The sequence below is a fragment of the Pundamilia nyererei genome, unplaced genomic scaffold (genome assembly GCF_000239375.1).
Source record: "Pundamilia nyererei isolate P.nyererei 1_Seehausen unplaced genomic scaffold, PunNye1.0 scaffold00467, whole genome shotgun sequence".
NCBI lineage: Eukaryota > Metazoa > Chordata > Actinopteri > Cichliformes > Cichlidae > Pundamilia > Pundamilia nyererei.
The window spans coordinates 163464-176272 of record NW_005187868.1 but is presented as its reverse complement, the minus strand read 5'-3'; the positions used below and the strand labels follow the sequence as shown (position 1 = coordinate 176272).

The 12809-nt window shown below is 39.6% G+C and overlaps 1 protein-coding gene across 1 annotated transcript in view; it reads left to right on the top strand.

Annotated features, from left to right (window-relative positions):
• LOC102192976 (zinc finger protein 62 homolog) overlaps positions 1–12809 on the top strand; it is a 30935-nt gene that overhangs the window by 14300 nt on the left and 3826 nt on the right. The window contains exons 5-8 of the mRNA XM_005753809.2: positions 4–100; positions 5533–6252; positions 11178–11750; positions 11842–11994. Coding sequence (XP_005753866.2) covers positions 4–100; positions 5533–6252; positions 11178–11750; positions 11842–11994 — 1543 coding nt within the window. The remainder of the gene's footprint in view (positions 1–3; positions 101–5532; positions 6253–11177; positions 11751–11841; positions 11995–12809) is intronic.

Genomic DNA, 12809 nt, shown 5'->3' with positions numbered 1-12809 from the left:
GAGGTTCAAAAAACCATCGTCCAGTATGAGGAGGAGATCAACCGTCAGCACAGACTGCTGGATATCAGCCGGACACCCGACAGAAACTCACACATCATAGGTATGGACGTGTTTTTAACTCTGTGCTGTTCAAGCTCAGATTCTTCAGTGTGACTGACTTTACTAGAAGATGTTAAACTGTGTGTTCCAGGTTTACTGTTGTTTGTCAGCATTTCGACAAAACTCCGGACGAAAATTGGAGTTTAAAAAGACCCGTGTTCAGACGTAAACACTACGACATAAATAGTCAGTAAGATTAAAAAATATAATGCTAATAATCAAATAACAGGATTTCAGTTGTTGGCCAGTATAGCCACCAGCTCAGCCTGTAGATTAGTGAGTTAGAACTAAGAAACTATTCGCTGTTATTTATTTATTTATTTATACTTACTGACTAAATTCAAACAGACCTGAGTTTACTTCAAAGGCTGAGCAGATGTAGGACAATTCAGTGTTTCCACAAACATGAAGAGATGTTTGTGGAAACACTGCAGGCAGACATGTGACCAAAGGCCATGATGTTACTGTAGAGACAGACTGACCTGCCTGTCAGGTCAAATGTGCAGTTAGTTTGTAGTAAAAGACTAACTATGATTAATCATTTCCCTAACAATCACTGCACCCCCACTCAATTTTAGATAGTCAGTGCACTGGTTTACATGCTGACACACCTGAGTGACAAACCGTCTGTCAATTAAATCATCACGTTATTCATCAAACCATTCTGCTTCCCTGAGAATCTTTTTTGTTGTGTTTACATTCTCAGGCTGATTGTACGCACATCACCACTTTAACATCCTGTAAATTGCATCTGTCTGTTGATTTTGTTAAATGAGTTGTGTTATTGTTGGGATCCATGTGAGCAGCTGGTGAACTGATGGAAGCACATTTTCTTATTTTATGCAATTTTATGTACCTGCCTGTCAAGCTGACTGACCAACACAGTGTAACTTACAGAAGGTGAAGGCATCCATTCAAACGGGTCAGAGGCATATCAAGAAAACCATTACATGGGAACTACATTACAGAGGTACACAATTACAAGTCTGATCACCAGGGTTCATTACATATATTTACCTTTGATCAAGACATTGTTTTTGTAACACTGCATGTAGATTATATTAACACAGACATATTTTGTATGAACGGCTGTTTGCAACTTGTTGTATTGGCAAATTCAGTGAAACCACTGAAAGGCATTGCAGCTCCATTTAAAGACACTTATCAGCACCAAGTGCTCTAAACTTACTATGACAGGTATGCTGCATGCTGAAATAAAGATAATTTACTTACCAGCCTACTGGGAAAAAATTATTCCACTGTGGTGCGTTTATAAACTTTTGGTCAACGTGGTTGCTGCTAAGTGTCAATCATTCCCACCTCTTGAACTACAACCATTTTCTTCTGCTTATCCAGGACCGAGTTGCAGGACAGCAGCTTAAGCAAGGAAGTCTGTACCTCCCTCTTCCCAGCTATCCCCTCCATCATATCAGGGATAACAACGTAGCTGAGAGATATAATCTCTTCAGCATGTCTTGAACCTGGGTATCTTTTCTGGTGACATGGTTGAAAAACCTTTTCTGGGAGCCCAGGAGTCACCTAAGAGCTTTTCAGGTGCCTGAACTTCCTCAACTGGCAATTTCAATGTGGGGCAGTATTGACTCTACTATCAGCTTCTTACCTTATCTCTAACGAGGGGTCTGGTCAGTCTAGACCCTTTTGCTTTTGGTATCTTTCAGCTTCATTCACTAGCTCAGGCTCCTTCACCACTTGATAGCTGAGGATTGTGTGTCAGACCACCGCCTGACACACATTGGCTCTAACTCATAGGCCAAAGGTGTCAAACTCCAGGCCTCGAGGGCTGCTGTCCTGCTTGTTTTCCTACTAACTGGTAAATGGCCTGTATTTGTATTTGTATAGTCCTTAGAAAAGCGCTTTACACAACCAGTCATCCACCCATTTACACACACATTCACACACTGGTGATGGCAAGCTACATTGTAGTCACAGCCACCCTGGGGCGCACTGACAGAGGCGAGGCTGCTGGACACTGGCACCACCGGGCCCTCTGACCACCAGTAGGCAACGGGTGAAGTGTCTTGCCCAAGGACACAACGACCGAGACTGTCCAAGCCGGGGCTCGAACCGGCAACCTTCCGATTACAAGGCGAACTCCCAACTCTTGAGCCACGATCGCCCCTTGAAGCTTCTTAATGGCAAAGCACACCTGATCCAGGTAATTGGCAGCAGGTATCTCAAAAACAAGCAGGATGCTGGCCCTCCAGAACTGGAGTTTGACACCCCTGCCCTAGGAGATGGGACTACAGGAGTGAGCCCATCTATCTTCTTCGGGCTCTAACTAGCTAGGGTATGGCAGGGGTGGCAAACTCCAGGCCTCGAGAGCTGATGTCCTGCAGGTTTTAGATAACACCCTGGGTCAACACACCTGAATCAAATGATTAGTTCATTACTGGGCTTCTGGAGAACTTCAAGAAATATTGGAGAGGTAGTTTAGCCGTTTAAATCAGCTGTGATGGATGAAGGACACATCTAAAACCTGCAGGACACCGGCCCTCGAGGCCTGGAATTTGCCACCCCTTTATCACGATATATATTTGAAAATTTGCAATAACGATATAACTGACAATATAATTGATGCGAGACAAAATACAGAATACAACTTCACAACTTTACTAGCGCAAAAAAACCCATCAATTTATTTTCACTTAAACAAGCAGCTGTTTTTTTGTGTGCATTAAAGCTCACTGCACACTGGATTATAAGGTGCACTGTCGATTTTTGAGAAAATTTAAGGCTTTTACGAGCACCTTATAGTCCCATAAATATGGTAATAAATATGGTAATAACAATGGCCTTTTTGCATGTTCTACCAAAAAATTGTGCTTTGGTGGCTATCTGATAGACAAACACCAAACTAGTTCCACACCACTGAAGTTGCACCATTTTTACAAACCAATTCATCCATTTCACTCAACGATCCACTTTCCCCCTTCTCATCTTCCCTTGCCGCCATGCTTTTCCGGCCATGTGCGTATGAAGTCAAAGGCGCTGCACATGCGCGTTTTACCCATATTCTATATAACATTGTACCGGTATTACTGTGAACGGTATAATATGGCCCAGCCCTACTCCCTACCCAGGTCTGGTTCCAGGGAGCATGTTTCTGCTATTGATTGTGTATACAAATGTTTTTGTTCACACTATATTTTAATATATTTAAATAATGCAAACACTTAAAAAACTCATAGGTGATAGTTTTTACCTCCCCAGTCAACTCAAACACTGTGTCTGGCATTTATGTAGTTTATCGAGTTTAGGCTATCAGGTCACTGTTTACCTCATAATGTTGATTGTGGACATTCCCAACTATTTACTTTGGAGGAGATTATAAAACTTTGTAAAAGGAGTAAATGAGTCAGGGAACACTTGGACACTTGGTGATTGAACTCTCTGTGATGTGAGAATGTAATTAAACTGTTTATTGGAGGGAAAGTTGCATGTTGAAAATTCCTAATTGCAACAATATCATAAATAAATAAGCATGTTCATGCACCTTTGTGTGTGTTATACCCTTGACTAAAGTTCAGGCGATGAGGTTTGAGGTGTAGATGAGAGACAAAAGAGACCAGTGGTGGAGGAGGCATGTGAAGAACAGAAGGAGAAAGAAATAATGGGAGATACATATGGAGTGTCCAAATTCATGGGCTGCATCCTTCTGAGGCCGCAATTGTAGGCCGTTTATGTCACAATGACGCGACAAAGGCTGTCCAAATTTGTAGACTGTTCCGAATGCAGCCGACAAATGCGTCCTCCTTTTCCCCGAATTTGAAGGATGGTACGGGTGTGTCCTTCGTGGCCCACCATATCCCAGAATTCATAGCGCAGCCCAGCCAAGTTTTAATATTTCTCTTAATGCTCTTTTTGGGTCACAAATAAACTTTTAACATATTTTCAGGTGTGATTGTTGCTGTGTAAACTTCAAATATCTGCTTGGTTTATCAAGATATCACATATTTGCAGAAGTGCTCCGACGTTTTCAGAGACGTCTGTTATCCACCAGCTCGATAGCTAGCCGGGAGCTTGATGGTCAATAGAGCTGGCGAGAATAGCAAATTCACGGCACATCATTTCACTACCCAGGTTAATCATGATATATATGTCACTTAGATAACCTAAAAATGTTATTGTTTGGCTTTTTTCGGTTTTATTTGTTCGTGAGTAAATCGGTTTGGCTGAGGTTAAAGTTATTCGATTAGATTAGATAAAATAAAACTTCCCTTGGGTGGGTTCCTCCTTGGTTTTCACACAGCTGAATAAATGTCTAAGCTGTATTTAGGCATTTAAAATGTTTATCAGATATGTCCTGTCTTAGAGAACTCTCAGGAATCAGGAACATTCTAATAAGAGGTTTGTTAGGGTAGAAACAGTTAAGTGTTCCACCTCCTTTAGGTTAAGATGAGCAATTGGGGGGGTGCTCAGGTCATTGCATCAGCACCTCACCGTATAACCCTGACTTCAGCAAATATAAGAAAAAATTTTGGTAATTTTTTTCATCATCTCCAAAACTTTCCTCCTTGATCCTTTGCTCATACTGAGGCTACTGGCTTGTGACTGGCTCTGGCTATTTTAGCTTCAGCCACTTTCAGCAACCTTGTTACCTTCTTTAACAGGTTCATATTTAAGTTTCTGATAAGGGTTGTTAGAAACGTTTTCATGGCAGTCAACCTGCAGTTTACTTTGACGTTTTTGTTGACAGTGAGGAGCTTTGACATTAACAAAATGTGGTAACTGTAAATTTTACCAATTGAGACATCACTGTTTCAGTTTATGATCGTAGGTAGCTTTGTTCTTTTCCACAAAGGCTTTTTTGTTCAAACATGCTTGATATCATGTAGCACATACCATCGTTTCACAGTGTCGTAGCCTTTAGCAAGTCTACTTATATGGTCACAACATTATGCTCATAATCAAAATCCCTGAATGGGATTTTCACTTTGAGCTTCACTGTTGAGCTCTATTGTGACGGTGGTTATTAACTTTTCCTGTTCAGACAGTCTTTCTGCTTCCTGACACCAAAACCCAACATAAATGCTGCAAATATGACAAGAGCAGTGTCAGCAGAACCCTATTAAGCTTGTATATTCACAAATTTATATATTTATATATTTATATACTAATATATATAAGCTAGGTGCTCTTTATTTCTGATGTGACATTTACACATTTGAGCCCTGAAACTTTTAATTTTAAATTTAAGCATTGAAAATATGTATATATTTTCTGCTCATCAGGACCTGTAAATCCACCCCCCCAAGCATCTGAGGGTGCCTCGTGTGATGAAAATATTGTACATTCATATATTTCTTGAGCATGACTGGGACCTCACTGTGGCACCAGTTATGCTGAGCTTTGTAGTTTTTGTATAATTACATGAGTGACCTTGTTTGTTTGTTTTTTTTCTGTTTGTTTTAGTTCCTGAAGACCTCCCACAACTACACGACTGTGTGGAAAATGAGAGTGTGGATGAGCAGCAGGTCTGTAACCAGGAGATGAACTCCAGTTTAATCTTTTTCCAGATTAAAGAGGAACAGGAGGACCCAGAGCCTCCACAGATTAAAGAGGAACAGGAGGAACTGTGCAGCAGTCAGGAGGGAGAGCAGCTTGGACTGAAGCAGGAGGCTGATACCTTCATGGTGACTCTAACTTATGAGCAAAGTGACCACAGTGAACCAGAACCAAACAGTGAGCAGTACCTTCCTCTCAGCTCTCCTGAAGCAGAGCTGAAGAAGAGAACAGATCATGGTAAAAGTCTAGACGACACTCTTGTGTCAGACAGTCAGAGTAAAACTCATACAAGGAAAAATTCTGTGCAATGCAACACCTGTGGAAAAATGTTTCCCTATAGATCCCATCTGATTACACATCTGAGAGTTCACACAGGTGAGAAGCTGTATTCTTGTACCGTTTGTGGGAAAAGATTTGGTCAGAAATCCGATTTGGAACGTCATGTAAGAATTCATACGGGGGAGAAACCGTATTCTTGTGCTATTTGCGGTAAAAAATTCAGAGAGAAGTCAGGTATGGAGCGACATGTGAGAATTCACACAGGTGAGAAACCGCATTGTTGTAGCATCTGTGGGAAAAGATTCATTCAGATGATACAATTAAAGAAACACATGAAAATTCACACTGGTTAAGGTTTCATGTAGGACAGCTGTGAGTCATAGCAGCGTGTTGGTGGTAGAGCTCACACTGACCAGAAGTCAAATTACTGCGACACCTGAGTGAAAAGCCATTCTCGAAGTGAAGAGAGAAGCTCACTTTAAAAAAAAAACAACAACAACCCAGAAACATTGTAATTCTTTATCAATCAAAACACAAGAGTGATTTATTTGTTGAGACTTTTATTCGTAAAACAGAAGCAACAAAGGTCGTTGGTTATAAATTGATAATGCTGCCCATTCATACTTAGCATTAAGGCTAAAGTGTGACCCCCCTGCCACTGGGACACAAGCGTCAGTAAAAGAGCAGTACGTTCTGAGTAAACTAATCATGTTCTATGTTGGTTGTAATTCACTTTTTATTTGAATAAATGTATTTCTATAAATATGTAACTTAACCTTCTCCTAAGTAATGTAAAGCTGAATTTCTGTTGTTATTACTGCAGCCCACATGCAGTACCATCATGGCCCATCAGGAAGCACTGCCCTGCACTTTGCTGCCTTACTGTTAAAATTGTTTCAGGGAAAACCTGACATTCTTGCATTTCATGAAGGTTCTAGTTCAGTATGCTCCTGTTCTTTTATTTTATTGTTTATTGGAGTAATTATCCTTTGTCAAAGTTTAAATAAATATTTCATCAAAACTTCTTTTGAGTATTTTTTTTCTGTGGTATCTCTAGAAAATGCTTTCCCCGCTCTGGATTTCAGATAAATACGGCCCGGTGTATTATAGTTTCTGTTTGCCTTTCCATCCTTTAACGAGATGCACGAGTTGTAGCTGCAGTAACAACTTTGAATTTTTTTCTGAGTTTTCTCATTGCTTTTTTCTCATCAAATCAGTCATTATTTGTATTTTATTAGATTTTATGTCATTATGTGGTACAGAAAAATACTCAAATTCAGATTCCTGGTGCAAAATTTGAGATTGAGATGAAATTAACTCCAGAATCCAAAGGTCTTGAACAATATGAAAAGAAATAGCATGACACCGAGGCAAAGACTCGACAACCAGATATGAGGAGGAGAGTTAATTCACCCCCAGGGGGAAATTTACAAATTCCAGCATCCTGGATGAATTTGAGGACGTTCTGTTCCTTTGGCTCACCTTTTTCAGACTGAAGACATGCTATTATGTTTTATCTGTTTTTATTTTTCAGTTACAGAAGAAATGCATTGAATAAAACAAAGTTTAATATTATTATTAGTCTGAACTGGATTATTATTATTATCATCATCACAGCATTCGTTTAAGCAGATTTCTAAAAAGCCAGCAGGATAAAACAGAGTGAGACTTTGTGCCGATGTAGAGCTGCATGACTGTGCTTAAAGTGCCACAAAGTATACATCAAGACTAAATATAAGCACTTAATGGCATTCTGTGTTTTACAAGCTGTTTATTGAAAAAAAACAACTTTAATGTTCTGATTGAGTTAGCTTATTTTTGTAGAAAATCGGGGGCTTCCTTTATTTCCTGAGTCATCATTGCTTATATCTTCATCCTTTTTCAGTGAGTGAAGTAAGGGACTTTTCCAGCGCAGTGTTTAGAGTGCTTCATTTGGTGAAAGCTCATAATGCACATTTCAGATAACTAATAAATAATTCAGATCTAAGGATATTGATGGAATAAAAGGCACACAGTTATGTGCTCAATGTTCTGCTAAATCCTCAATACAAACATATTACACTGCAATGTAATGAACACGGTTACACAAAGACTGTCTGCAAATATTTACTAAACCGTTCTATGTACTACAGCATGCACGTAATGGTAAACATACTGGGTGCAGAATTAATTTAACTCCGCGGTCCCAGACCAGTTTATGTCCGACAATATTTTCACGGATCAATACAACAAAATAAAACCAGTACCGCTACCAGAAAATTGAAGATTTATTCATAACACATGGGAAAAGACCCAGGGAAACAGAGTTAATGATAAACACATTAAAAAAATGTAACTATAAAAACTATAAAAACCCTGAAAACCATAAATTTCACACCCGAGCCTCAGCTCTCGCGGCACCTGTCTGTGGCTAATAAATACTGGTCCTTGTCAGGCCACCTGAGTCCAAAAACTGGTGGTAACATAGCCAGAAATAAAATTAATATTTACTGAACTGTAAAGCTTAAGTCACGTAAATCACTAGTATTTCAAAACGAGTCTGTTAAATATTCCTGATTTATCTGGATGCAGCAGACACAAGATACTCCAATAATAGTCGTCTGTATATAAAATGATACTGAGCTAAAGTATTAATATTTACCACAGAAGGTAAAGAAAGCTTCTCCAGATGAAACCCAAGCCAAATGAAGCCTGTCGGTGTAATGGTCACCCTTGAACTTTTTCACCAGTGCAAGTGCAATGCAGTAGTTGAGAAATGCGTACAGAAGAAAAGATAACTACTATGAAAAATTATTCACTTTTACACAGATTTTTTCTTCTTTTACAGTCTTGGCTTGTTAATTCTGAATGAAACCTATAAAAACTTTGTGATCTGTTTTCCTGTTTTTCTTCACAGGAAACCAGACTGATAGTCACTCTGTTCTCTCCAGCACTCTGTATTTCATCAATATAACCATTCTGACCTTTAACCCTTTCCATTTTGAAATATGATGTGTGGAGCGTAAAACCATTGTGTTTATTACTGATGATATACCAATGAAAGCACTGTAAAGTCCCCTTCAGTTTGAACTCTCAGTAAACTTGATCCAACACTGGAAAATCACATAGATCAGCACTAGATGACAATTTATTGTTGTTCTCATTTCATGCGTCACGTCTTTGAGAAGGATTGCATCTCACAACATATAGACTGTTCTGAGCACGAGTGATCAATATATAATGTCTGTTTGTTTTATTTATGGGACTTCATTAAAGCTTTTTATTCCCACATTTTCACTCTGAACATAATGGAAGATGGACTGTGCTCTGTTAATGGGAGATGTTTTTGCAAGGGAGTGAGATAATCAAGTCTTATGGCTCAGAGTAATGGTGGTAATCAGAGGGCACGAAAGTCCCTGTTTTTCTGATGAGATCATGAGGGGGATTTGACATAAAGAGTGGGTGAGTGAACCACTCTATAAAACTGAGAGCCCTTGATGTAAGGAAGTTCACTTTCGGTTGTGCTCTGGTCTGTGTCTCTACAGCTTGATCTCCTCCTTTTTGTCTGTTTTGTCTTTTTTAGTTTTCTTGGTGTATTGAAAGTTTCTTTCAGTGAACTATTCTCCATATTAATGTTTCATCTCCTGTGGAGTTTTTTTTCTTTGCATGCTTAAAAAAATGCTTGTAACATCTGGCTTGATTTTTTTTTTTTTTTGTTCAACAGCTGACCACTGACAGCAAATTTTCTGGTTCCTTTGCTCTGACATATTTACCAGCTGAAGGACTGGTGTAATCTCAAAACTTCAAAGAACAGAGAGGATAAACTCAGAATCTGAAGCTGAAACACACTTTGATTTTCTGTGGAGAAAGAGAAACCAGCATATTTACTGCTGCAAAGAGGACAACAAAGAACATCTCACTATGGATCTCTGAATTCCAGGAGAACTCGGGCTCTCGTCATGATAAGGTGATGAAGATTTTCTTTTTTTACTGATCAACAGAGTATCTGTTAGGTCTGCATAATGGATGAACATAAATGCCATGAAACAGTCCAAGCTGCAGCAGAAAGGAAGAATGATGTTTTACACTCAGCAGCAGAGCCAGAGACCAGAGCTGGATTCTTAAGATATTTGCATAAAATTACACTGGATCCAAACACAGCACATAAAGAGCTCGTACTATCTGAAGGGAACCGAAAAGCAACATTAAAAGAAGGCGGACAGTTTTACTCTTGTCATCCAGAGAGATTCACTGAATATGAACAAGTGCTGAGCAGAGAGAGTCTGACTGGACGTTGTTACTGGGAGGTGGAGTGCAGAGGAGGAGCAGTTTATGTAGCGGTCGCATACAAGAATTTCAGCAGAACAGGAGGTTTATATCACTGTGGATTTGGACTAAATGAGAAATCTTGGGCATTACGTTGTGACACAAACAGTTATATATTTTACTACAACAAAGTCCAAACTGACCTCTCAGGTCCTCGGTCCTCCAGAGTAGGAGTGTACCTGGATCACAGAGCAGGTATTCTGTCTTTCTACAGCGTCTCTGAAACCATGACTCTCCTCCACAGAGTCCAGACCACATTCACTCAGCCGCTCTGTGCTGGACTTGGTCTTGTGTGTTATGGAGTCACTGCTGAGTTCATTCAAGTTGAGACTGAAACACTGGGTGGACTGAGCTTTTGCTGTTGTGGCCCCAAAATTAAGGAATAACTTGCCCCTCCATGTTAGGCTGGCCCCAACACTTGAGACTGTTAAATCACTTGAAAAAACATACCTTCTCGGATGAGAGGTAAAACGTCTTCAAGCAACTTAAAGAAGTCCAGACGCTTTTCTTTGCAAGCTCTTTAGTTTGTTCATTTTATTTATTGTATATTTTATTTTATTCATTTTTACTATTTTTTATTTATTTATTTTATTGTTATTGTATTTTCTTTTTCTGTGTAATGATTGGTTTTCTAACTTTTATCACTGTTTTTCACTGGAAAGTACTTTGGTCAACCATGTTGTTTTTAAAGTGCTCTATAAATAAAGTTGGATTGAAGTAAAACAAATAGGTTTATCTTGAGCTCTGATTTTCAGAGTGTGCCTCAGGGAAATCCAGCCCCCCTAAAACAAAAGAGTGCACAAAGTATGTGCAAACTCGTTCGTGGTCGGAGTGGGTGGGCTGTCCCATCTCGCTTCCATCGCAAAAAACGAAGTTCAAAAAGACTGAAAACAAACGTGCAATAAAGTCACAAATTTAAGAAATGCCAGAGGGTTTTTTCTCAACGTGGCCCTAAATCTCCTTTGTAGAGAGAGCCACACACCAAACGCAAAAAGCGTTTACTGAATCAGTCACGTGGTACGGCCGAACGTCAACACGAAGGTCATCAAAACGAGCCCGACACAGACGTCTGTCATTTTTTCCCTGTCCACGTTTCACTCCAGTAGGTGGCAGTAATACACCTGTAAGCTGGTTTGCCAACTGCCATCAAGCTCAGAAGAAGGAGAAGGAAGGAAGTGGAGGGCAAGTGTGGCTGTTTGAGTGGAGCGGTGTGTGCAGACATGGCTGCTTTTTAACGAAGCGGACTGAAGTCGGAAGAGAGACACAAACTAAAGTATTGATCCCGTCACATCAGTGTGGATCTGATCCCAACGTCGGCTTCACGTCATCGATGCTTGTATCGATCCGCTCAGCCCCAGCCTCAGCAGCGATGAGTTCAGCTCAGTATCTGAGAGAGTTCATCAAGGAGAGACTAACTGCTGTTTGTGAAGAAATCTTCTCAGAGGTTCAAAAACCCATCGTCCAGTATGAGGAGGAGATCAACCGTCAGCACAGACTGCTGGATATCAGCCGGAAACCCGACAGAAGCTCACACATCATAGGTATGGACGTGTTTTTAACTCTGTGCTGTTCAAGCTCAGATTCTTCAGTGTTTGGTTGATTGGTGATAAATCTGAATCTTTGTTCCTCAAGACCCCCTACAACAACACAACTGTAAGGAAGAGGAGGACCCAGAGCCTCCACAGATTTACAAGGAACAGGAGGAACTCTGCAGCAGTCAGCAGGGAGAGCAGCTTGGACTGCTGGAGACCATCTGTGAACCTGATATAATGTCACACAGAATAGGTATGTAAACTGTGATGGTAGTAATAAAAATGAATTAGGCCTGCAGCTATTGATTATTCTATCAAATAATGGATTAATTGGATAAGAAGTACTTTTGTCTCATTAATGTACAATAATAAATATTATAAAGAGAAAAAACACTTTCAGAGTGAACAGAGGGAACTTGAGGCTTGTTAGGTTGGACACTGAAGTATTATTATTATTAAATAAAATCTACACCATCAAAACATCTTGTTCTCTTTTCAACAGCACAAAACTGTCCTTTGATTAAAATCAGAAAGTCTTCCAAGAGGACAAAATAAATTTTTTATGCCATAGTTTAGATTGCAGATATCTATATGAAATATATTATTTGGCTTTGATCCTTGACTGTACTTGAAATTAACCTAAATACTAAGAGAAAGATCACGTGTGTCCTGCATGAGGATAGGGATTTGTGTTGGTGTGTGGGGCTGTAGCCTGTAAGTTTATATAAATCCAAAAGTAATGTAATGAACAGTGTAACGAATAACTCCTTCCAGGTGGAAATAACTGTAACAATGACCTGACACACACAGTGTTTGACGTGTTGTTTTCTTTTATTTTGCTTGCTTTAGCAGTTCGCGTTTTTGGTTTGGTTTGTACCATCAGCTCTTAAACATGCTATAATCCAACCTGTTCTTAAAAAAAAGTAACCTCGATCAAAATGATTATGCCAATTATAGGCCGATTTCCAAACTTCCCTTCGTGGCTAAAATTCTTGAGAAGGTAGTTCTGCTTCAACTTCAGACCTACCTGGATGAGAATAACATTAATGATAAATATCAATCGGCCTT